General features: G+C 36.2%; 1 protein-coding gene across 2 annotated transcripts in view; it reads right to left on the reverse strand.

Moving 5' to 3' along the window:
* The window catches only part of FGF14 (fibroblast growth factor 14), a 675122-nt gene that overhangs the window by 8511 nt on the left and 640128 nt on the right, over positions 1-26483 (reverse strand). For both annotated transcript variants that reach the window (XM_007960815.3, XM_007960816.3), the window contains exon 4: positions 186-384. In XM_007960815.3, the coding sequence (XP_007959006.1) occupies positions 186-384 (199 nt within the window). The remainder of the gene's footprint in view (positions 1-185; positions 385-26483) is intronic.

Genomic DNA, 26483 nt, shown 5'->3' on the forward strand with positions numbered 1-26483 from the left:
GTATATAAGGGGCACAAATTCTAAATGAATAACTTAAGTAGGCATCTGTGCAACCATCACCCAGATCAAAATAAATGACATTTCCAGCATTCGTGAGGGTTTCTTATAGCCTTGGTAGACCTATCAATTTGAAAAATAAAATGTGTAATAAGTCTGTGTAATAATAATGCATACATAATACTCACCTTCCAATGGCTTGGGTAGAAAATGAGCTGCTGGTTTGGTTTTCTTTACTCTGTTCCCTTTCATAGCTTGCCCTTCCTTGTTTAATCCCAAAAACCAGGCTCTACCAGATTCCTGTTGTCTGTACAGCATGGATGAGTAGATTACATAATAATTTTCAAAAACAGATTCTTTAAACTTGCATTCAGGGGTAAAAAGTTCCTGTGGAGAGAAAAGGAAACAAAGGTTAGAGGAAGGAACTTGATCTTCACTGTACATTCTATTCATTCTCTAGAACGTTTCCCAGGATGGTGAAAGAGTCCTTTGGCATGGAGGACCAGATATACCCCTTCCTGCACACAATAATTGTCTATACATTTTTTAAATATACAATAAATTGAGAAGAATCTGCTACTATTGAGAATATACAGAAGCAAAAGTATATCATAAGAAAACAGAAGATATGAGCAAACTAAAGATTTAACTTAAACAGAAGATAATTCAACCAGAGTATAATCAGAAAGGGATCATTAAAGTAGCATCAGATATTCACAATAAAGTGAACCAAACAAAATACACATTTCAGGTATTTTATAATCCATTTTACATGTTTCCATAGGAACAGTGATACGATACTCTTAACAGCTGCCAGTTGTTCCTTGGATCACTGAAATCGTAGGGTGATACATTTTACTTCCAAAGGAACAAACTGAAACCTCAAACTAAAACCATGACAATCAGCTGGCTTACTTGCCAGCCACTAGACCTATTGTTGTATACCAGATGAGGTCAGGTGTCATGTTAGCTGGTCATAGTGACAGGAGCTGAAAATAATTCAATGGGGCTCCAAACCTTGAACTCTTGAAGATAAACATCAAAAGCTGCTCCAACTGAAAAACCACCCAGCATTTTCGGAAAGCATACAGTTTGTTAAATACTACTGTGCTCAATGCCATGGACTACATTAATTGATGAGCAGCACAAAGCTTGCTACTTTACAACTATTATTAATGTCAGAAATATTCATAGCTGATTTTTATATACTTCTTACTTTGGGATGAATAATAATGAATATAATCCCATGCAACATTAATAAAAAAATTGATAAGGGTACAATCTACATATGCATTTTTGATAGTCCTCTATTAAAAGTAAATTTGAAATTCAACCTGTCTGGTTATAAACCATGAAAGACACTTAGCTAGTTTTAAATAGGTCTAACACTGTGCTATTCTATATGTATATAAATATAGATGGAAAATAGATCCTTACTGTCCTTGATCTTTTTAAAAATACCACTGGACTAAAAAATATACACAAAGTTTTCATTTTTAATAGATTTTATTATTGCAGAAAATAACAACTTGTTTTTCTTCTAAAAATGTTGTATACCCATTCTGAAAAATATTCCTTAGGGGCTAAAAACTAAAACTTTAACAGCTTGGCTTTATACTAACTGTAATTAGGAACATGACCTAATGTCATGTAGAAATTTCCTTTCAATATTTCCCATAAAAGTGTGAATTATCAAATGCTGTCTCATGCAGGAGACAATTTATTCAGTGTGCTACATAACTTTAATTCACTGAGAGCTAATAGTTTTCCAAGGGGAACAGGCTTTGTTAGTGGCAGATGCTTTTCAAGACAAAGATGATAGTTACAATGATCAATTCGATGAAATTGCAATAGCCAAATGACAGATTTAGCCCTCTCCTGGAGCAATTTATGGAGATCTTTATTTCTTCTTGATGATGCTACCTCAGATTAGAATAAGACCCCATCCAAATAAATGCTCTGGCTTTCCACTGAGTTCTGCATCTCCAAATATCCTATTAGTTTTCTCACTAATAAATGACAGTCTCACTGAGTCAATGTCCAGGCCATGTGCCAGAAAAAAAAGATTGATAAAACAGTACATGTTCATGCATTTATGGTGAGTAAAACAAAATGGAAAGCTATAAATCTGGCTTCTCCCCAAGAGACTAATAAATATATTGGTTGAAACTATACCTTCTAAAACAAAAGGATTAGACTTTAGCATTTCACTTGTCTTTTTACTGAGACAGGCCAGGGCATATAAGCATATTGTTTACGAGTTAAAAACCTATCTCAAAATCAGCTATGAGTGAGATGGTAAGAGCCGACCTAGTGGATAACTTAGAGGAAGTCAGAGGAACCTGGCTCCGCCTCCTGGGCTTCAGGTGTCTCTGCCTAGAACCTCGCTCACTGATGCTCATCCTGTTGCTACAAACACCAGAAACGTAGGTCCACAGGATTCCCTTCTGATCATCACTGCCTTAATGTCCAAAACATGATGAATGGTGCTTGCAATACCATCAGCAACTTAGGGATGTATTGTCTCCATTCTGAATCCACTATGTTGAATATGAAAGAGAAAAAGATGCTTGATGTAGAGGAAGCAGTTTATTCTCGGTGGATACCTTAAGGACTTCTGACACTACATCTTTTCAGATGAAATGTTCACATCCTAGGACTCTAAGGAAGTCAATTCCACAACACCTTTCTGTGAGCTGTGCCCGTGACTTCACAGATAGGTGATTCTTTCTGTCTTCCACAACTGAGAACTACTGCCTTCAGTTGCTTGTGATAGTGGAGACTGGTATATTTTCAGCCTTCTTGTTTGTGGCTAAATAATTAATGCACACACACATGCACATGTTACATTCAAAGATGTTATTGTCTAATACATTTTCTCAAGACTTTTTGAGAAGTTAATCTGTTCATCCAATATTGAAGTCTCAACCCCAGCGTTTCCTGTAGAACCAATATAACCAATGGAAGTTGAGGTTAGTTGCTATTTGGTGTCATCAGTGATACACTTTCAACGTGTAAATGGGAAGCAGTGGAGCAGATAAACATCACCTGTGGAGGCAGACCGTAGGATTCAACCCTGACCCCACTCCTTACTAGCTGTGTGTTCTTGGGGAAATTACTTAATCTCTCTGGGCTTCAGTTTCCTCATCTCTAAAATGAGGACAAAAATCATAGGGCAGTAAGGTAGGTAGGGTGATCGAGTGAATGAATACATATTACACATTTAGAAGAGAACTTGGTATACAGTAAGCACTCAATAATTATTCTTTAAAAGTTTCTCATTATTTATAGTCAAAAAATATATACTGATCAGTTACTTCAATTCTGTGAAAATCTCACCAAATCAAAAGTCAGCTACACAATCAGTCAATGAAAACAGTTTTACACAAAATATTGGATTCAGCACGAAATATACCAAGATAAATAAGAGTAGTCGTACATTTCATGGAAAAATGACAGAACAATATATTTGTTATGAGTGACTTATCTATAAAATACTACAGTGAGTATATGGGGAGTAAATGGTATTGTGAAAGGTAAGAGGTGGGAAATGGCCTGGTACATTTGGAGAACTGTAAGTAGTTCATCACTGAGATACAGGCTTTGTGGGACAGAATTGGAGAATGTTGTGGATGGGAAGATAGGTTTGAGAAATGTAATAAGGGGTCTTGGACACTCTAATAAACAAATTATAGATCTCACTTATAGATCTCTTATAAGTGAGAGGAAGACATGTTGAATTCCTGAATAGGTAAGGGAATAATAATATGGCCTGATTAGTATTTTATAAATACAAATCTGTTGTCAGTGTGGAGGATGATTTCGAAAAGTTAAGAACATGTCTGTACTGATGTTTTCAACCCTAATCTCTCACAAGATTGAACCTGAAAGTTGTTTGTAGAACATGAGTGTGTGTGTGTTCACGTTAATAGTTAGTATTAATATTATAAATAGAGAACCAGAACACACAAAGTAAGGGGAGAAATATTACCAGGATTATGACACACTGACTTCTGAACTTTCTGGTAGCCAGGACAAAAAGAGAAAGACTATATGCTATAAAAATTATTCAAGAAAGAAAATATTTTCTTTTTTGAAAATGAAAAGTTTCTTGGCATGAACTTTTCAAAGGTACTTCCTTATAAGGGACCTAAAAAAGTGACATTGACCAACATAAACAAAAATGCTCTTGAGAGTAATTGCAGTCATACTTTGTGCTTCAATCCTGCAGTATGCTTTAGGAAGACAGATTGCAATGAAAATGTCCAATAGGTAGAACTACTTCAAGTCCAGTAGGTGGAAATAATTGTAATTGATGAGATCTCCAGGGATAATGTGCACAGCACAGGCCACAAACTCAAATGCCTCGAATGACCAGGCAGATACAGGAGTGAGGCAAGCTGGCATGAGCATGGCACCATAATGAGGACAAATGGCCTCTGACTCAGGCGCTGTGGTGAGGAGATGAAGACAGAGGTAGAAGCAATGAGTTTTTCAAAAAGCACTCTCCCTCACATTGTTCTCCTGTGAAAATAAAAACCTTAGATCTTTAGAAGATCTGATTTTTCAAAGGAAGTGAGAAATGTAAGTTTCTACATATACTCTCCTTTTAACATTGGCAACTATTTCTTGGTTTTTGTTTTTCAACATTGAGTGGGTCAAGGGGCCACGGGGAAACCTGTGAGCCTTCAATATGAGACCCCAATACAAAGCAGCAAGAATCAAAGAGGAGCCCTACTTTCCTTCTCAAAGCAGTCCTCGTCTAATTGATAGTTTCTATACAGTTGGATAATACAATTATTGTGCCAGTGAAACACTCTAAAACTGGCAGTGATAATATGAAAATGCTTATTTAAATTTAGGCTTAAATATAAACTCTTTGAATCTGCCAAAACGAGATCGATAAGAAGTTTGATGTATCTTTTTCTCACCTTGCCTCCTGCCTATGTTTAGAACCATCACCACCACAACAAAAGCAACAACAGATGAGTTCCAGCAGAAGCTTGAATATTAATTTGCACCACTGCCAAACTAAATCATCAAGTCATAGGATAGAGAAATGCAATAATTAAACAGAAATGTTATATCTTTTTTATGTTGTAGTTGTTTTTGAAATGAAAGCACCATCTGTGGTGTACTTATTATCTTAACAGTAGCAGCAGAATTCCTCTTCTGAGGGAAATGCCTTTGTTTAGGAAAATACCCTGATGGGCCATTTGCATGTACAAAGAGAGACTTCTGGTTTCAGGATGAAAGGAGTTCTCCTGCCATAACTCATGAGGAATGAATAACTCTGATAATCTGGCAAAACCATAACCTCAGAATTGAAAGTGACCTTGAGAATCTAATCCAGTGGTCCGGCAAGCTGGCTCTCAGGCCAAATGCAATTTTCACCTGTTTTTGTAAATAAGGTTTCATTGGAAAACAGGCACTTTGTTTATATATTGTCTGTGTCTGCATTTACACTACAAATTTCAGAGCTGAGTGACGGAGAAAGATCTTTATGGCTCACAAAACCTAAAATGTTTACTATATGGTCCCTTTGCCAAAAGTTTGCCAATCCTGATCTAAGGTAAAATTTGAGGACTTTCCAACCTAGGTAATTGAGGGAAGAGTTATTAACCCAACAGCAAATTCCTAAGGAGCTAAGCATTCCCAAGTTAAACTTGGATTGTACACATTTTCACACACGCAAACATATACAACCTGAAGGGGAAGCTTCACCAGTGATTCATCCTTGGAAAAGCCTTTACATTCTGTTATGTGCCCAGGCTTCCATTAGGAGTTAGCCCACCAACTCTACTTACTGTGTCATCTTGGTGTTATCTAAGACTAAATGAAAATGATGTTTTTGTTAATGTCTTCAAGTTTGTCCACCACCACCACTTAAGGGAAAACTATAAAAGAGGCATTCTGAACACATTCACAACATTTTTTAGATTACAAGGCAATTCCAAAATAAAAAGAGGAAGTAGAGAAACGATATTCGACACAGTAGCAAATAGTGTTACTGGGGAGTCCTTGCTTCCAGAGCTCCCAATATGGTGGCGGGCCACTTCCAAGATGGTGGCAAGCCTCCTGTTCTCTGACCTGGGGTTCTTGGCCTCATGGATTCCAAGGAATGGAATCTTGGGCCATGTGGTGAGTGTTATAGCTCTAGTAGAAGCCATGGGTCACAGAAGAGAACCGTGGAACCAGTGACTAGTGTTCAGCTCGATTAGGATGAACCCAGGCACTTAGCCGTGCAGGAACAATGGTAAGCCTTTAGCCTGATTGGGAGCGGCAATGTGTGCCTGCTGGATCAGAAGCACAGCTGACACCCTGCCTGATCCAGAGGGATGGAAGTCAGCAGTGGGTCTGCGACTGCAGCAAACAACAGTGGTGGATAGCAAGGGAAAGCCCCAGCTGTAACAAACATGAACCAGAAGAGAGTGCAGTTGCAAGATTTAATAGAGTGAAAGCAGAGCTCCCATACAAAGGGAGGGGACCCAAGGAGGATAGCCTTTGCTGGTTGAATGCCTGGGTTTATATCTCCTGCTGTGCTCTCAGGCGATAGATGATTGGCTATTTCTTCACTTCCTCTTTTTGCCTAATTAGCATTTTAGTGAGCTCTCTGATTGGTCGAGTGTGAGCTAAGTTGCAAGTCCCGTGTTTAAAGGTGGATGTGGTCACCTTCCCAGCTAGGCTTAGGGATTCTTAGCCTAGGAAATCCAGCTAGTCCTCTCAATAGTACATAATAAATACATGATAAATAATAGCTACTAATATTTTACTAACCTCTGTATTCCAGAGTCATCCCAAAATTCAGTCCCCTCCCATTAACAGCTCAATAAGGACCCTTATCCTGGACTCCTTCGGAGTATCTCTCCTCAGAGGAGGCTTCAACTTAAAGGAGGAGGAGGTCTCCAAGTCCAAGTTCTTACTTTGAGTATAATATTAAATAACAAAGGGTTCTTACAAATATCAAATAAGATGAGAGGTGAAAAAATAATTTGTGAACTAGAAATTAAGTTGTAATCTGTAGTTATATTGACAATATAAATTGACTTTGAAAGTGCAACTCAAATGTTTATTGTCACCATGAAGGAGGCTGTTATTTAATTATTCTTAATAGATTTCAACTTAATTAGACATACCTTTAGATGGGAATTCCCATGTTCGGATCCACTTAATCTGAATTCTCAATTTTTTTTCTTCCCTTTCCTACTATATGGAGATTTGATCTACTAGAGTTTATCCTGAGGTCAGCAAAGATTTATCCCAATCTCTTTCATCGTTTACAGTTTTGAAATCAATTGTATCCTTTAATGCTACTCTTCTGACACTAACTACTTCTTTAAAAAAAAAAAAGGCAGACCACTCTTAAGATTACTTAGAAAGAAAAGAATATTGCGAACTTTTAGACAGATTTTACAGTCCTGAAGTTGAAACAAAATATTTGTAGTTAACACTCAAAAGCAGAAAATTAAGTTGACTAATGTACTTTATTTATATAAAGTTGTATGTAGTTGAATATTTATAATATTGGGCTGTGACTAATGCCCCCAGGAGAAAAAAAATTAGTGACTTGGTTGTGTGTGTACCTCAAACAAAAGCATAATTATGTGTGAGTTTAAGGGACAACTTTTGGCAGGGCGCGGTGGCTCACACCTGTAATCCCAGCACTTTGGGAGGCAGAGGGAGGCAAATCGTGAGGTCAAGAGATGGAGACCATCCTGGCCAACATGGTGAAACCCCGTCTCTAATATAAATACCAAAATTAGCTGGGCGTGATGGCGCTTGCCTGTAGTCCCAACTACTCAGGAGACTTGAACCCGGGAGGCAGAGGTTGCAGTGAGCCGAGATCATGCCACTGTACTCCAGCCTGGCAACAGAGCAAGACTCCGTCTCAAAAAAAAAAACAAAAAAAAAAGAACTTTTATCCTAATTACAGGACCCAGGGAATTTAAGTATATTTCTACCAACAAAGCAGTCTCAACAGCAACTTATATTTATAGGGCCAAATTCTGTTTCTTAAGTAGTTTCCAGGGAAACAAAATTGAAAATTAAAGCACTTTTTGGCAGTAAAGATATTTCTCAACATTTAGAGATTAACACATCATTAGATACAATAATTTATTAAGTATTATATGTTTCATTATGTTTATTACATGTTTTATAACATTTATTTTAATAACTGAATATAAAATAATTTGATTTAATGTTTCACTTATTCAATATAAATATGTATTATATATTTATATTTTAAAATATGTATTATATGTGTGTGCGTAATTTTTAAATATACATAAGGAGATGTCTCTGTGTGTGTGTGTGTGTGTGTGTGTGTGCGCGCGCACGTACACTTAAAATGTGGTATTCAGGGACCAGTAGCAACTTCATCACCCGGAAGCTTGTTAGAAGTGCAGAATCCCAGGCCTGCCCCAGACCTGCAGAATCAGGATTTACATTTTAACAAGGTCCCACGTGACTGTGTGCACATTAAAATTGGGATGCATTGGCATATATTCTCATTGCTACATAGAACAAATCAATTCACAATTACATTTTAAGAAATATCAATTAAATTGACATTAGTCATAAGCTTGCTACCATTTCTTAACATTAGTACAAAATTTATAAAAGCAAGAAAATGGAAACAAAAATCGGTGGTATTTACATCTATAAGTAAGACATTTTAAGATTATAAATAAAAATATGTCCAAACTTGTTCTATAATGTAAAATCTTTTTCTCTGGAATATACACATGTATAAACTCCTAAAATAATAATCCTTGTAAGATGAACAGATGGCACTAGTGCTATAAATATTAGCCAAAAATTCACAAAATAAATATGCTCAAGAAAGTATTAAGACAACCATATATCATTTGTACACATTCGTCAGTGTTCAACTGCGTTGCCTCAATATTAACAATAATAATGATGTTACTAACTACAGTTAACACTTAAATTATGCATATTTCTATATTAAGCACTGCTCTACACACAACATAATCAACTAATTTAACCCTCACCATAATCCTATGGGATGACACTATTATTATCCCCATTTTAGAACTGAAGAAACCAAGGCACAGAAGGTTTAAGTAACTTGCCCAAGTACATTACTTTCATCAAGAAAAATATAATTATTTAACTATTCCTACTCATTTATCATATTGTTCAATTGAAAGAATTTACTTTTTAAGATATGTGATCAATTGCAAAAATGGTTCTAACTCTTCATCCTCCTCCTCCCAACCAATGACCTTTGCCATGTAATTTGCAGCATTCTCTTACTACGAACAAAGATAAAGAAAGTAGAGGCTTAACAAGTGCTTGTGCAGCCGGGATTGCCCTCTCTCTGTGCCTCCTCACTGCCTTGAGAGCATGCCTGGGCTACTCTGGCTGGAGGAGAGACAGAGGGGAGCAGAGCCAGGCTGATTCAATCAAAACTAACCTATTCCCAGAGGTGATCAAGTCCTGCTGAGACCTACAGAGCTACCTAGCCAAGGCCCACTTGGTCTTAGTTTCACAAGCGATATACAAACACATATTGTTTCATGTCAGGTTTTGTGGTTGTTCATTAGACAGTTGATAACTGATATGTATAATTATCAATTTCACTGAATCACTCATTCAACTAAACATGGAAAATATGTATTTGATGCTGCTTATTTTTATCTACCTCTATACCTACAGATTAAAAAATATATAGATGAAAGCAGTAAGGAATTATATAGCCTATCACGCTAGCAGAGGTGACATCTCTTAGAGGCAACAAATATAATTATAAGAAGGAAAAAGGTAAAGAAAAAGAAGCATATTTTAAGAACAGTTTTTAAGAAAGTACCAAAAAATTTATGGGTACTCAAAATGAATCTTTCCTCCTCTTCACTCAACCTGTATCCACCTTTTCCCCCTCACTGATGAATTAAAGAAACTTTGAAAAAAATAGAAATTGGGTTGGCTTCCCTTGATTGCCAATTATCCACCTAGGGAAAAAAAAAGAAAAAAAAAAGCTCCTTGTTGTTATTAACTCCCTAGGAAGGGGTAGAATGGGATGAGGGTGTCATAGTGGGTGGTGGTATGAGTAAAAATTGAGCTCTAAGATCAGACCTGTTTGGTCATACATCAGCTTCTCAAAGATACACTTTTTGGGCATGTGTAGGGTAATATACTAACTTATTACCTTATTACATTGCCTAAAAGAAAAATGTAAACCTGATATCGCTTTACGTGAAAGAAATCAAACTGTACGTATGTAACAAAATCAAGAGAAAGTGCTGCCATGAGTTTTTTAAACATTTCTGGGTTATCTGAGTAAATCATGTCACTAGAGAACAAATATACACAGTAATATGCAAGACGTTTCTTTGTTTGACAAATACTCAGGCATCAAAGTAGAGATTAGTGATAGCCCAAAGCCAGATGGTCAGTTTCGCCTCATCCTCCATTTTAAGGACACTTCAGACTCAGTGATTCGTCCTTTTGTTGTAACACAAATATCACATTAAGCCAAATATATATATGTGTGTATGTATTGTTACGTCTGTATACATAAGTGTATATATACATAACCATATCAATGAACATTTGAATATTTTAGAAATAGGGTTATCTTATTCAAAAGAAAAATAATAAAATATATACTCTTCATTATGGAAGTATGATCGAGGAACCTGTGCCTGTCTATAGATTTTATTTCCCCTCTGCAATAAAGCAAATACAGAAATTATGTGAAAACATTTATAAACTTCCAAAGAAATTTAACAGAGTGTTTTTTATATTTGTCGAATATAACAATAAAATCTCTGGGCTTACATTTTGTATATTTCTACATTTCCTATTAATTGAATTTTACTGTATTTTATGATATTATCTTTCTACAAAAGATTGGCAATTAATAAAAGTACTGTCCTTCACCACAGGTAGTCTGAGGGCCACTGCTCTATTATACATGGGTTTGGATATGAATATACATTACATCTAATTAAAAGAGAGCTAAGGTGAGAATTAGTGATGGTTAATATTTACTTACTTATCGGTCTAAGACAACCACTATGCTAAAAGCTTTGCACACATTACCTCATTGCATTCCTTTTAACAGAATGTCATGTTGCAGTTGAATATCTTCATGAGAGTTTACATAGTTAGTAAGTGGCAGAGCAGGTTCTAATGCCAACCTGAGTCTACAGCTTTAACTCTAAATCACTAATTATACCAGTTCTCAAACCAATACAGTTCTAAAAGGAAATCAAAGAGGGAAATGTGGCTTAACAACAGCAATGGCAACCATGAGATTTTTAGAGATTATTTAATTTGTTTAGATAAATTATTTCTAAAAGTTATGTCTTAGTGACTATTCTATTTTTTAATCTTATTTCGTTATTTTAACCTTATGTCTTATAAGCATTGGGTTGGGCCTAGGATGTGACCTGGTGTGGACGGTCTACCTGGTCTAAATTTGTTAGATATTACATATACCAAAAACAGAGGAAAGATAAAGGGAGGCATAATTTAAGAAATTACTGCATAATCAAGAGACTCCAAGAATCTGGAAAAAGACAACAAAAACCTGTGTTCTTAGTAATAACAGTTTTAATGGTGGCGATTATCATGGGAGTGGAGGTGAAGAAAGATACTCCTGAGTGGAACAGATGTTATGGAAAATATTTAGTTCTCTTATGTCCAACAAAAAAGTGATAGGATCCCAGTTTTAATTTACTCCAACAGAATTTTTGTTAGCCAGAACAAGAACAGAATTTACTGTGCAAAAAATGGAGTATGTTAGTTTATGTAGTTAGAATATATCGATTTTATGTCTTGCTATATCCTACCAAAATCTAATCTGGTTACTTTATCTTCCTTTATCAATATTTTCTTTCATTTCCTTATACTTCTCTGCCTGTTCTGTCTTGAATAATTGAATACAAAATGACATAGTTTGAAAAAAAAAAAAAAAATTTGTGATTTTTTACTCTGCTGGAGTCTATGAATAAAAATCCACTTGTTTCCATCACATTTTTTCCTACACTTAACTATTTGAATTGTATTTTAATAATATTCTTGCTATTCCATATGCTTCTCTCCTTAGGCCTATGTCTACATGCGTATATAAGATTTTTCTACTTTTTTCTCTTTCAACCTCATTTTAAATTAGACCTTTATATCAAACATTTTTATATTAAGCATATTTGTTGTAAACTTTTCCTAATAAGAACATACCCAATCAAAACCACTTACTTATACAAATAGAAATGAAACAAAAGGATCAAAAATACCTGTTTAGCCAACCTTTTTTTTTTTTTTTTTTTTTTTTTTTTTTTTTTTTTTTTTGAGACGGAGTCTGGCTCTGTCGCCCAGGCTGGAGTGCAGTGGCCGGATCTCAGCTCACTGCAAGCTCCGCCTCCCGGGTTCCCGCCATTCTCCTGCCTCAGCCTCCGGAGTAGCTGGGACTACAGGCGCCCGCCACCTCGCCCGGCTAGTTTTTTGTGTTTTTAGTAGAGACGGGGTTTCACCGTGTTCGCCAGGATGGTCTCGATCTCCTGACCTCGTGATCCGCCCGTCTCGGCCTCCCAAAGTGCTGGGATTACAGGCTTGAGCCACCGCGCCCGGCCCTGTTTAGCCAACCTTTAAAATGAAAGCTTTCATAGAAAAATGAAGGAAATATAAGCAGGTTCTACAATTCTCCTAAAATACTGTATTCTTCAAATAATAATAATTTCTGCTTGAGCCTTATGATTTTCAAAGACTATTCTCATGTACTAAATTTGATACAATAATGCTGTAAAAGATGCTTTAAGAAGAAAGACAGCACCATCTCCATGTCATAGATGATGATTTTGTGTCTTAGAGGACATAATGGATTAAGATGCATTTATTTCTACCCATGTGATATTTCACCTACATCATGCTGCTACTTAGTAAATATTTATTAATGATTACAATGTTGAAAATACAAAACAGATAAAAGGGGTTTAATTTTTTCCCGAGGGCACCAAATAAATCATCTTACTGGGATATGAGGAAATTAATCACCAACACTGAATTTGTGGAATACAAAGGAAGCCCACATAGTTCTGAAACGCAATGCTGAGGATTATTGTCTCTTGGTTTTGCTTTATTAGCTGGGAACACATCGGCCCTGAGTCCCCAGATTCTGGCAACAACTTGTTTGACAATTCCAAAGGTTAACACAAAAGGACAAACATGAAACACTGAAGAGGGAGGCCAGGAAAGCAAGAAAACAGGCAATACCTTCTGGGAAAGAGAGCCCCTGAGGAGGGGAGAATGTCAACCTGTGGGTTAAATAACTCTAACTAGATAAAACTGGAGCCATGAAAGTTCACTACGCTATAGATTTTGTACTCTAGAAATCAGCAGTGAATTTTCATATTATATTATGAAACGTTATAGAAATTAATGAATTATATTGTCTTACTTTCCAGGTTGTTAGTTGAAAGTGTGAGACTATAAAGTGGGAAGAATCATAATATTTGTAATTGTAATCATAATATTTGTAATCAATGTATCTGTAAACACACACATATATACACACACACATACACCAATTGCGGTGTGTGTGTATATACCAATTGGTATATATGTGTATTTTGTGTGTGTGTGCATATATATGCCATTTGGTATGTTTATATGTGTATGTGTATATATCTATATATATATAGATGTGTGCGTGTGTACCAATTACAAAGATGATTCTTCCCACCTCATAGTCTCACACTTTAACAGTATGTGTGTGTGTATATACCTATATATACACATGTACATATATATGTATATACACACACACACCCCACTGTAATGGTGTATATATATACCATTACAAATGCTAAAATTTGTCTACCAGATTTTAAATAACAAATTACAATTTTTGAGTACTGTGAACACATGGAAACAAATTTCCATCTATTCTTTATTTAATGACGTCTAAAATTCATGCATTCACTTATTCAGTAAATATTTAGTGAGATCCTAGTATTTAGCGGTCACTATTCTTGATCTTGAGAGGTTAGAATAAGGAAAAGTTGACGTAGTTCAACATCTTTTGGAGTATACAGGCTAATAAGGAGACAAATGTTTACACTGATGATCGTATTATTACAAGTTAAGAAAGGTTCTTATAAGAAAAGGAATGATTTCTATGAGATCATATAGATAAATCTGGCCTAGCTTGGGTGGTAAGGAAAAGCACTGAATTCTGAACTGAGATCTGAAACACCAGTATGAGTTAACTAGACTAAGAGCAGGGTGAAGAATATTCTGGGAAAGGGTGATATAATATACAAAGACCCTGGGACAGGAGGAGAGACAAGGCATTTGAATGAAAAAGAGAAAACAATGAAATCAGAATGCAGAATGTGAACAGAGTAGTAGGATTTGGGATTTGGGTATTAGGCATGAGTGAAACCAGTGGTCACATTAAGGGTTTTCATCGTTCTCTAAAAGCAATGGGAAGACATTAAAAGTTTTAAGCAGGAGCCTGTCACACGCAGGTACAAATTTGGAAAGGCTTCTCTGGACAAAATGTGAAGCCTAAAAGAGAGCCAATTTTGATATAAAAATTCTGGTTTGTCCATTATAGTAACAGGAAAAAAATAACATAACAGTTGCATAGGCAAAGACATTGGCAAAGGAGGTGGGCAAAACGTGGCCGATTGGAGAAATATTTAGGAGGTCAGAAGGTCAGCACTATGTAATTGTATATGGCAGCGGAGGAAACAGAGTGTCAAGCAGTGTGCAGGTTTCTAGCTTGTGGAACTGGATGACATTTGGTCCATGTTCATTGCTGCTTCTGAAAGGTCAAATATTGCAGTTTTGTATTCTTGGGCAAAATAAAGTGTAAGTGTATAACGTAAGTTTCCAGAGTGCTTTCTGTCCTTTTACAGAATATCATTTCAAATATCTATAGGGTAATTTTCCACAATGTTGCATGTTTAAGTTTTTCCTTAGTAACCTGTTTTTTTTATTTTTATTTTTTGGTGGGTATGTATTTTTTCTTTCTGTATCAAATTACTTCCAAAATCTTCATGCATTCCTATAATTAAGACAAATCACATATTGTTAGTTGCAGAGCAAATAAAGTTGAAAGATAAAGAACTGGAATTTGAGGGGCAAAGTTCCTTAAATTTCTTATGGTTTTCTGTTTTGTAAAAGTCCCCAGTCAGTAAGCAAAGTGGTTCCCACATCACCACTAAAGCATAAGAGGACAATGGCCATGATAGACTTCCCAGTTGGATGCAACCTGTAATACCAGCACTTTGGGAGGCTGAGGCAGGTGGATCACCTGAGGTTAGGAGTTCAAGACCGGCCTGACCAACATGGTGAAACCCTGTCTCTACTAAAAATACAAAAATTAGCTGGGCATGGTGGCGGGTGCCTGAAATCCCAGCTATATAGGAGGGTGAAGCAGGAGAATTGCTTGAACCAGGGAGGTGGAGGTTGCAGTGCGCTGAGATCACACCATTTGCACTCCAGCCTGGCAGACAGAGCAAGACTCCATCTCAAAATCAATCAATCAATCAATCAAACAATCTGCAAAAGGTTTCTCTCATGAGCAGTACTATAGTAGGAGACTATCAGCTTACTAATGGTGAGCAGTAAACAGAAATGTTATTTCCATAGGAAATCATTCTACTGCTAGTCAGTGAATCCATTAAACATATCAGCAAAAGACCAAAAAAAACCCTGCTGAAGTAAACTTCTTAACTTTTTCAGGATAATATAGGAGATATGGTTCTTACAGATGTCAATGGCAAATCCACCATTTACAAATTCATCTGAGCCTTTAAAAATCATTGTTATGTTCACATTTTATTACAGTTAAAAAAAAAAAAAGAAGAAGAAGAAGAAAAAGAATTCCATCAGAGCACTTCTCTGCCTTTTATTATTCTGTATACTTTGATTCTATTCTTGGCACATTTAGCTTTCCAAATTAAATTGTGTAAACTTTCAGATCTGGTTTCATAGATTAGTTCTTCTATTCTCTTGGTCAGTCCAATTTGCTGCTGCAACTAAAAAGGCCAACTAAAAGGCGGGCCCCCTAAGGGGAAAAATTGAAAGTAAATTAGCAAGTATCAGCACACCTTTTTACATAGCTGCCCTGAGCCTGTCCCTAGGGGAATGAGTGGTCCCTGAAGCACTACACTTTTAAGGATAATAGAAAAATGCAGAGAAAGAAAACTAAATCAGGTGAGGGGTCAGGAAGCGGCTGGAGTTAGAGATCAATACCTATGAATGTAGTTGTCCCCTAACCCCCATCAGGCCCCAGTGTGTGATGTTCCCCTCCCTGTGTCCATGTGTTCTCATTATTCAACTCCCACTTATGAGTGAGAACATGCAATGTTTGGTTTGCTCTTCCCGTGTTCGTTTGCTGAGAAAGACGGCTTCCAGCTTCATCCATGTAATTAGGACAAATACCTAATGCGTGCAGGGCTTAAAACCTAGGAGACTGGTTGGTAGGTGCATCAAACCACCATGGCACATGTATACCTATGTAACAAACCTGCGTGTTCTGTCCATGTATCCCAGAACTTATATAAAATAAAAATAAAAATAAATGAATGCAGTAACATTACATTAAAGTCATCAAGAATGAATGAACAAGAAATGAAAGTTACAGATGAAAAACCAGTGATTATTGAGTATGGCTAACCCTAAGCATAGCGCAGACGTTAAGATTAAAGACTCAGAAAATAAAAAGATTGAAGATTTAGAAACTTAATAGACCTGGATTTGCTTCCCACCCTAGCATCTTACTAACAACTATCTCACAAACATCACTCCATCTTCAAAATAAAATATTTACCTCTATGGAATTATTGAATTTCATGAGAATTGGCAGTTTTTGGTGCAAAGTGTGCCCTCAATAAATGTCAGCTGTAGTTATGATTAAAAGATGTGAAAGAAAAATAAATCTCAGGACCCCAAAGTTACTAAGTCAAAGGGAAGAGTAAAGCTGGGAAATGCATGGGCAAAGTTGCCTCCCATTCTATTCCTAAATAAGATAGTTACAAAGATAAAAAAGCTCCATACCTCCCTCACAATGTGCCCACAAGGAAATTCCTTGTGGACAGGCAGAACTCAAAGTCCTCCCTCTGTTCACATGAGACAAATCCATATCTAATAGCTTCCTCTGCCCCATTGTTCCACTAAACGAGACGAAGGCATAAGTGACTATTTCTGTAAATTGTGCATTCAAAGAAAGGCTAATCAGAAACTCAAAAGAATGCAACCATATTTCTCTTATCTACCTATGACCTGGAAGTCCCCTCCCTGCTTCAAGTTGTCCTGCTTTTCCAGGCTGAACCAATGTGCATCTTACACATATTGATTGATGTCTCATTGATGGAAAATGCATAAAACCAAGCTTTGCCCCAACCTCCTGGGGCACGTGTTTTCAGAACCTTCTAAGGCTGTCACTGGCACAACTTTAACCTTGAAAAAATATACTTTCTAAATTGATTGAGACCTGTCTCAGGTACCTTTTGGTTTACAGAGACTAAGAATGAAGAGATTTGTAATACTGTCCAGCAGAATTCATATAATTGTGAGGGAGATCAATAAAGTGGATTAAGATCTGTTTACCAATCATGGAATTCCACAAATGGGAACATAAGCTTGTTGTTTAAGGAGGAAATTTTAAGGCTATTATTTTTTCTTTGCTGGAAGATGCTATGGATGGAATGATCATCAAAACATTGTTATCTGTGATTGCTTAATTTGTAACAAAATATTAATAAAAACTGAATGAGGGTGAAACCCTCTCTTTGAAGAACTGATAAAGAAGGCAAGTATCACTTGAAAATCATTTAGAAATGATTTTTCTCTTGCCTTCACACTGTCAATGATAGAATGTTCAGATAAGGAAACATACACAACGAAGCAATGTCTATGCTCTGTCTATATTTAAGTTTGATGTTCTTTTGAAAGAGAAAATATTGAACATATTCATATCTGTAGATATTGTTGCCATAAGTTTATTTAAAAGATTAGAGATATTCATACCATTTTCTTAAAAACTGAACCATATTTAAAGAAAGTTTACAAATCACGTATATACACATATATAATTGCACCAAGTATTTAAAAGCTAGAGCACTCTATTTGAATATAGTATTAACCTCAAAATTGTTTACAAATATACTGCACATGTTTTAGGAAATTAGAATAGAAACCAAAATAAAAGTTCCAAAATAAGAGTTAAGTATCCTAAGGAAATGCTGCATTGTAAAATTGAAATGATTTTGTGAGCAACCCCTGGTCATATTCCTATAACCACTAAAATGGTTGAGGATTAATTCAATAACATTTGCAATCATTTGTATTTTACTAAAGTATTAAAATGCACACTAGGAATATAAACTTATGGCTCTATGCTTTCACTGGGGGCTTGTGTGTGTTTTTTTTATTGCGTATGTTGAAAGTAGCATGCTAGAGCCTGGCCATAAATCCTTATAAAAATCCTAAAGATCTACATCCAGTGAGACTTTACCTATTTCAGGGCTGTTACTACCTAATTCAAGGCTGCTATGTCATACAATTCTAGGGGACATTGTCACAATTCCTGACCATCTGGCTTATGTAGGTTCCCATCTCCCTCCTCAACATCCAGAAATCACTATTCATCTTATTTTTGAGAGTTACATGGTTTTCATTTTAGCATAATGCATTATATTCAATTAGAGTGGGGACTTAGTCAGTCACCCTTGCAAGTGAATCTCCAGTGTCTAGAATAATGCACAGAAGATGATCAATAAACACGTATTAAGTGAATGAATGAATGAATACATCAATGAATGAATGAGTAAGTGGTTTTAAAAAATGTTCTCTCTAAGCATCCAGGATTGTATTTGGGGAATACAGCCTAAAAGAAATAGCTTTCAAATCTAAGAGCTAGGGGGTATAAATATCCCCATTGTATACTTTTAACATCTAGAGCTGAAAAACAAAAACAAACGTGTCATGTTTATTAAGAATTGATGCTTTAAATAGTTTATTTCACTTTACTTATGGACACATGTCTCTATGTTCATTCAGTTAGTATTTATTGAGTGGCTACCTTGTGTTAGACTCTCTTCTAGGTGTTTGGAATTCATGAATAATCAAAATAAGCTGGATCCCCTGCCCTCAAGGACCTTATATTTCAGTAGTGAGAAAAAGAAGGCACCAAACATCCAATAAATGTTTGACCACTAGTATGTGGTCAGAATTATGATTAGAATGGCAGAAAGTAGAAAGAAAAGAATGGCAGAAAGCAGAAAATAGAAAGAATTATATGCTGCTGATTCTGTAGAGGTTCATTTTAATTGGGAGAGAATTCATATGTAAGAACTTAAATAATAAGAATGTAGTTAAACGATTATTCATGTCTTTTCTTGCTGGCTGTGTGAATTACATAGAACACTTACTGTGTGAGTGCTTTAGTAAGGATATATATATACACATTTTATTTAATAGAGAAGTTTTAAATTCACAGAAAAATTGAGCAGAGTACAGAGAATTCCCATATACCCACTGCCCCACCCTTAACTCCTCCCCATTATCAACATCCTGCACTAGAGTGGTATATTTGTTGCAATAAATGAACCTACACTGGCACATTATCATCACTCAAAGTACATACTTTACATTAGGGATGACTTTGAGTGTTGTACATTCTATGAGTTCTGTCAAATGCATAATGTCACACTTACTATTGTAGTATCACAAAGAACAATTTCATTGCCTAAAATACACCTATGTCCCACACATTCATCAACTCCTCCCTTCTAATTTAATCCTTGGTAATCAGTAATCTTTTTACTGTCTCCATAGTTTTGCCTTTTCCAGAACGTCCTACAGTTGAAATCATACAGTATGTAGTCTTTACAAGTAGGTCTATTTTACTTAGCAATATGCATTTAAGCTCCCTTCATCTCTTTTCATGGCTTGATAGCTCATTAGTAGATACTGTTTTAAATGTAGATGATTTGGAAGAACTTTTCAAAGAAGGTAGGGTTGACCATGTCTTGAAGAATAAAGCTTGTATGGAGAGAAGAGTGGAGTGGAGTGTAGGTGGATTTCCTGGTGAGAACCTACATGTGGAGGTGGAAGGTTGAGAACACATTTAGGGGAATGAAGATGGGAACAGTTTGCTTGGGCAGAGTGTTCACAAGATTGTAGATGGAGGTAAAAGTGGAAAAGGAAGTAGGTTTCAGACTGATTCATTTATAGTGTCCTAGAAAGAATGTGATAGAAAGAAAGAACAGATCAATTCAGTGGAGATATGCAGGATAGACAGAGGAAGAAAATAAAGTCAAGTTATTATGTATGATATTTGAATGTTACAGAAATTTTAAATTCCCTGCAATTAGAAATGTTTAACATTGTCACATTGGACTCCTCTGAGCCCAACTCTCTCAAATGTGGCTGACATTCATTATTTGGAAACTTAATAAGTAGGTTTTGTGCAATTTCTTCATTTTATAAGTCTAGACGCTAATTCACAACTATTCACTTAGAAACTGGATTATGCTAAGAGGTTTACCGAGTTCGATAGAAACTTCTCAAAAGTAATGACGTATAAGGCATGGAGAGACCAAAATCTATGCCCCAAATCACCAGACAACATTCTCTCTCTTGTTCTCAGTCTCAATTCACATGCTTCTCAGTCATCTTCTGTACTGACAGTGTTTATTATTATAAAATACTGAAAACTCTAGCTTAGTGGTGCTTCCCCCCCAAAATTTAGTACTCATGCAATGTCGAATGCAATTTCAATATGTTCATATACTCCTGGAGAGTGCAGTTAAGAATCGTTGCTCCAAGTAACTAGGTAAGTAGATGAAGCTGGTTATTTTCCCTTCTCTTGCTTTATTTTAGGAGGGAGGGGCAAACGGTATAAAGTGCCAGGTAGTTTGTGTGATGATAAACACCACGTAAGTAGGAACATGAGAAGGTACTTTATCAATGCCAGGAATGTGCTTTACTAAACCTGAGTGATTATTTACATTTTAAGCAGTCAATGTTGTCCAATGTGAAATATGGCGTCCTTCTATCATGTGACACTCACATAGGAAACCCCTTAAAATTATCATAATGCATTCTCCAGCCATAATTCTTTAATACTTTATAAGCTTAATTGTATTCATTTCTGGAAACTAGCAATAGTTACAGCAAGAAATAGCATTCTATACCTTGTGACTCTCAGAAAACATTAGATTATTAGATTGGAAAATACACTTCATTCTGGGTAGACTGTCTGAACTATGATATTTGCCTCTAGGTTTGCCTGGTAACCAAAGTCTCTATGGTGTATAAGGCATTTTGTGGCAGGAAAGTGATATTTTGGGCATTGTCAATGAAGCTCTTCTCCGTTAGATAATGAGCCCCAAATAAGAAATAGGTGAGTACCTGCCAAAGAAAGAAGTCTCAGAATAGCCTCTGGTAAAGGCAATTTAGTGACTGAGCTCTGCTAATGAGTACATGATAGATGTTGGGGGAAAAAATGTCTTTTATCAAGACTCTGTGATTCATCTAGCAAACAAGTATTAGGCACCCATTAACTGGCAGGCTCTATAATAAGTGTCAGAGATTCAGAAGTGAAAAAGATATAATTTCCTACCCTCAAGCAAGTGATGTTTACTGGGAAATTTAGACAGAAAAAAAAGTTACAAAATGCTAGTTTGAAAATTAAAAAATTCAAATACATTTAATTAATTACTTTTGGCAAGTTCTTTAAATGATGACTCTCCTTCTTATTGTTAAGGGATGAGACAAGACTGACTGCAGGTAGACTAGGAAACTTACATGAGGCTGATGACGAAGAAAAGGACAAAAACTCACCTTACTGACCAACAAACATGAAAACATGCTCAACATTGCTGATCACCATTAAAATAAAAATGAAAATCACAAGGAGATATCATCTCACACCCATTAGGATGGCTACAGAATGAACAACCAACCTGCAGAATGACAGAAAATATCTGCAAACTATGCATCCAACAAAAGATTAACATGCAGAATCTACAAGGAACTCAACAACAACGACATCAGCAACAACAAAACACCACATTAAGAAGTGGGGAAAGGAAGATATTTTATTTTACTTTACTTTAATTTACTTTATTTTATTTTAGACAGAGTCTCACTCTGTCGCCCAGGCTGGAGTGCAGTGGCGCGATCTCGGCTCACTGCAAGCTCCGCCTCCCGGGTTCCCGCCATTCTCCTGCCTCAGCCTCCCGAGTAGCTGGGACCACAGGCGCCGCCACCACGCCCTGCTAATTTTTTGTATTTTTAGTAGAGACGGAGTTTCACCGTGTTAGCCGGGTTGGTCTCGATCTCCTTACATGATCTGCCCACCTCAGCCTCCCAAAGTGCTGGGATTACAGGCATGAGCCACTGCACCTGGCCAGGAACAATTTTTAAAAGAAGACATACAAATGGCCAAGAAGTATATGAAAAAATGCTCACATCACTAATCATCAAGAGAAATGCAAATTAAAACCACAATGAGATATTATCTTGCACCAGACAGAATAATTATCATTATAAAGTCAACAAATAAAGGTGTTGGAGAGGATGTAGAGGAAAAGGAAAAGCTTACACATTGTGGGTGGGGATTTAACTTAGTACAGTATTTATGGAAAACACTATGGAGATATCTCAAAGAACTAGAAATAGAACTACCATTCAATCCAGCAATCCCACTACTAGGTATACACCCCAAAACAGAAATTATTATATAAAAAAGACACCTGGAGTTTTATGTGTATAACAACACTATTCACAATAGCAAAGATAGGTAGTCAACCTAAGTGTCCATCAACAGATGACTGGATACAGAAAATGTTACATATATATGTATACACACACACACACACACACACACACACACACACCATGGAATACGATCCAGCCATAAAAAAAGAATGAAATTATGTATTTCGCAATAACATGGATGGAACTAGAGGTCATTATCTTAAGTGAAATAACTCATAAGCAAAGAGCCAAATAGTACATGTTCTCACTTATAGGTGGAAGTTAAATAATCTGTACACATGGACATAGAGCGTGGATTAATAGACACTGGAGAATTGAAAGGATGGGAGGATAGGAGGAGGATGACAGATAAGAAATTCTTTAATGGGAACAATGTACACTAAAAGCCCATACTTCACCACTATACAATACAGCCACGTAAAAAAATGACAAAGAAAAAACAATACTTGAAGCCCCTAAGTTATTCAAAGAAAAAAAAAAAATAACAAGTACTGACAAATATGTGGAGAAATTGGAGTCTGTGTTCATTGTGTGTGGAATTAAAAAATCTTGCAGCCACTAAGGAAAAGAGTATGGTGCTTTCTAAAAAAAAAAAAAAAAGAAAAAAAAATAGATTTACTATATAATCCAGCAACTTCACTTCTGAGTATATGTCCCAAAGAATTGAAAACAGGGAGTTGAACAGATATTTGCACATCCATGTTTACAGCAGTATTATTCACAACATCTGAGAGGTGGAGGCAACCCAAATGTCCATCAATGGATGAATGAATAAACAAAACGTGGTATCTACACACAATGGGATATCATTCAGTTTTTAAAAGGAAGAATTCTGATACATGTTACATGAATGAACCTTGAGAACATTATGCTAAGTCAAATATGTCAGTCACAAAAAGACAAATACTATACAAATCCACTTATGTGAGGTAACTAAAGTAGCTAAATTCATAGAAACAAATTAGAATTGCGGTTGCTGGTGGTTAGGTAGAGGAGGAAAGGGAAGTTGTTTGATAGGTAAAGAGTTTCAGATTTGCAGGGTGAGATTTCTGGAGATCTGTTGCATAGCCATGTAAATATACCTAACAGTATTCAAGCATACATTTAAAAATGGAACGATTAAGCAAACTGTGGTATATCCATACCATGGAATATGACAGTAATAAAAAGGAATGAACTATTGATACATGCAACAATGTATATAAATCTCTAGAGAATTACACAGAGCAAAACAACAATAAAAGTCAATCCCAAAGGTTACATATTGTCATTTCATTTATGTAACATTCTTGAAATGACAAAAATATAGAAATAGAGAACTAAAAAATGGTTAAGATGGCAAATTTTATATTTTTTACCACAATTGAAATTTTTAAGTATGCAAAAGGAAAATAAACCCTATTTTACAACCTCCATGTTCAGAATTCAGTATATTCTCTACATGCGTTAGGGTTAGGAGACATGTTTGACTTTCTGTCTATGTAAATCTATAGAAAGATATGCAGTTTAGCAAATGTTGCATCTGAGAACATTTGTTACTTTTCAAATCAGAATTTTATTTGCCCTTTCTTCACATGGACTTTGAAAAATACAGTCCAACTGACAGCTTCCTATCAGATAGTTAAAAAAATTATGAACTATTGTGAAATAATTAAAGAGATGACTACTAAAGCTGGTGTTTGCTGTGACCTGATATGTGTGTGTCCCTCCCCAAAATTAATATGTTGGAACCTAATCCCCACCGTAATGGTGTTTGGAGGTAGGGCTTTGGAAGGTGGTTAGGCCATGACGATGAATCCCTCCTGAAATGGGATTAGCGCTCTTATGAGGGACTGAAGAGACTGGAGTTCTCCCTTTTCAATAAGTGAAGACACATTAAGAAAACACTGTCCCTAAACCAGAAAGCCCTCATCAGATACCAAGTCTTTCAGCACCTTGATCTTGGAGTTCCCAGCCTCCAGAACTGTGAGACATATATTTCTGTTGTGTATAAGCTACATAGTTTATACTATTATTTTCATGTAGCAGCCTGAATAGAATAAGATCATGTCTATGGTCAGAGCGCAAATAAGATACAGCAATCTCTACACTTACTCTGGCTTGGGCAATAATGTTTTGTATCCCAGCATATAACTGCCAGCATGGAACATTCCAGACTTACTGATATAGAGCACCTGGCTATATTTCACAATACATACAGAATGACAAAAAAAAAAAAAAAAAAAAAAATGCAGGATGAACTGACAATATCCTTTAAGGATGGAAACAGACTGCAAGTTATAAAATTTTTTTTAAAATAGTAGTACATACACAAACACATATTTTGAGGAAAGGTTTCAATTTTGAGGGATGAACGGCATTCTTCCATCTTCTTTTCTGCTGGAGAAGTCTTTGTGAAGGAAAAAAAAATGTGAATAACAGGAGTGACTGTTACGTGATGTAGAAAATGAAAACTAATGCAAACAATGATGGGAACGATGCGGCTAGTATGGTCACCAGAAAAGATAACTGACCACATGACCAAAAACCTTGATCCTTGATGTTTACCCAAATGAGTTAGAAACTTACATTCACGCAAAAACTTGCATGTAAATGTTCGCGGCAGCTTTGTTCATAATTGCCAGAACTTGAAAGCAATCAAGATGGCCTTCAACAGGGGAATATGCAAACAAACTTTCTAGACAATGGAATATTATTCAGTGATAAAGGAAAATTATCAAGCCATCAACAAACATGAGAAACCTTAAATGCATATTACTAAGTAAGAGAAGTCAGTCTGAAAAACCTATACACTGTGTGATTCGAACTCTATAATATTCTGAAACAGGCAGAATGGAGACAGTAAAAATATCAGTGGTTGCCAAGGTCTGGAGGAGAGGGGGAGGGTGGAGAGAGAGAGGGATGATGAGTAAGTGAACACACAGGGTTTTTAGGGCAGTGACACTATCTGTATGTTACTATAATGGTAGGTACATGTCATTATACATTTGACAAAACCCATAGAATGTACACCACCAAGAGTGAACTCTAATGGAAACTATGGATGTTAGCTAATATTCATTTATCTATATCGGCTCATTCATTATAAAATTTGTACCATACTAATGTAAGATGTGAATGAGTGAAATGGGTGGAGGGAGGGATGGGAGCAAAAGGGGCGTATGGGAACTCTCTACTTTCTGCTAAATTTATCTGTAAAGCTGAAATTGCTTTTAAAAGTTTATTAATTGAAAAAATTAAAAGAGAAAGAATATTTGACTCAGGGTGGAGGAGGATGTTGGTCTGGAGACAGAACTATTGCAGGCGCTGCAAAGGCTCCCCAACTAATGTCTTAATAAGCTCCACAGTAGGAATTCTCAGCAATTATGCATCAGGGAAAATACATACATTAAGTTTCCAAGAACCATATTTGAAAGCCCAGGTTGATGAAGCAAAAACCAAATCTCTAGGTCAGGACTGAGAAAACTAGAAGCCCTTAGGTCACACACAGCCTGCCAACTGTTTAAGGAAATTTGGGTTGGAGGACAGCCAAGACCATTAATTTACATATTGCCTAAGGCTGCTTTTAGGTGCAGATGCAGAGGAGGAGTAGCAGTTAAGGCCATCTGACCCACAAGCCTAAAACACTTAACTGACACTTTACCGAAAATGTCTGCTGACTCCTGCTCTAGTTCATATTGGCTAGGTATAGCATTCATGGGATTCCCTGTTTCATATAT

Source organism: Chlorocebus sabaeus, chromosome 3 (assembly GCF_047675955.1).
Source record: "Chlorocebus sabaeus isolate Y175 chromosome 3, mChlSab1.0.hap1, whole genome shotgun sequence".
In the NCBI taxonomy this organism is placed as follows: Eukaryota; Metazoa; Chordata; class Mammalia; order Primates; family Cercopithecidae; genus Chlorocebus; species Chlorocebus sabaeus.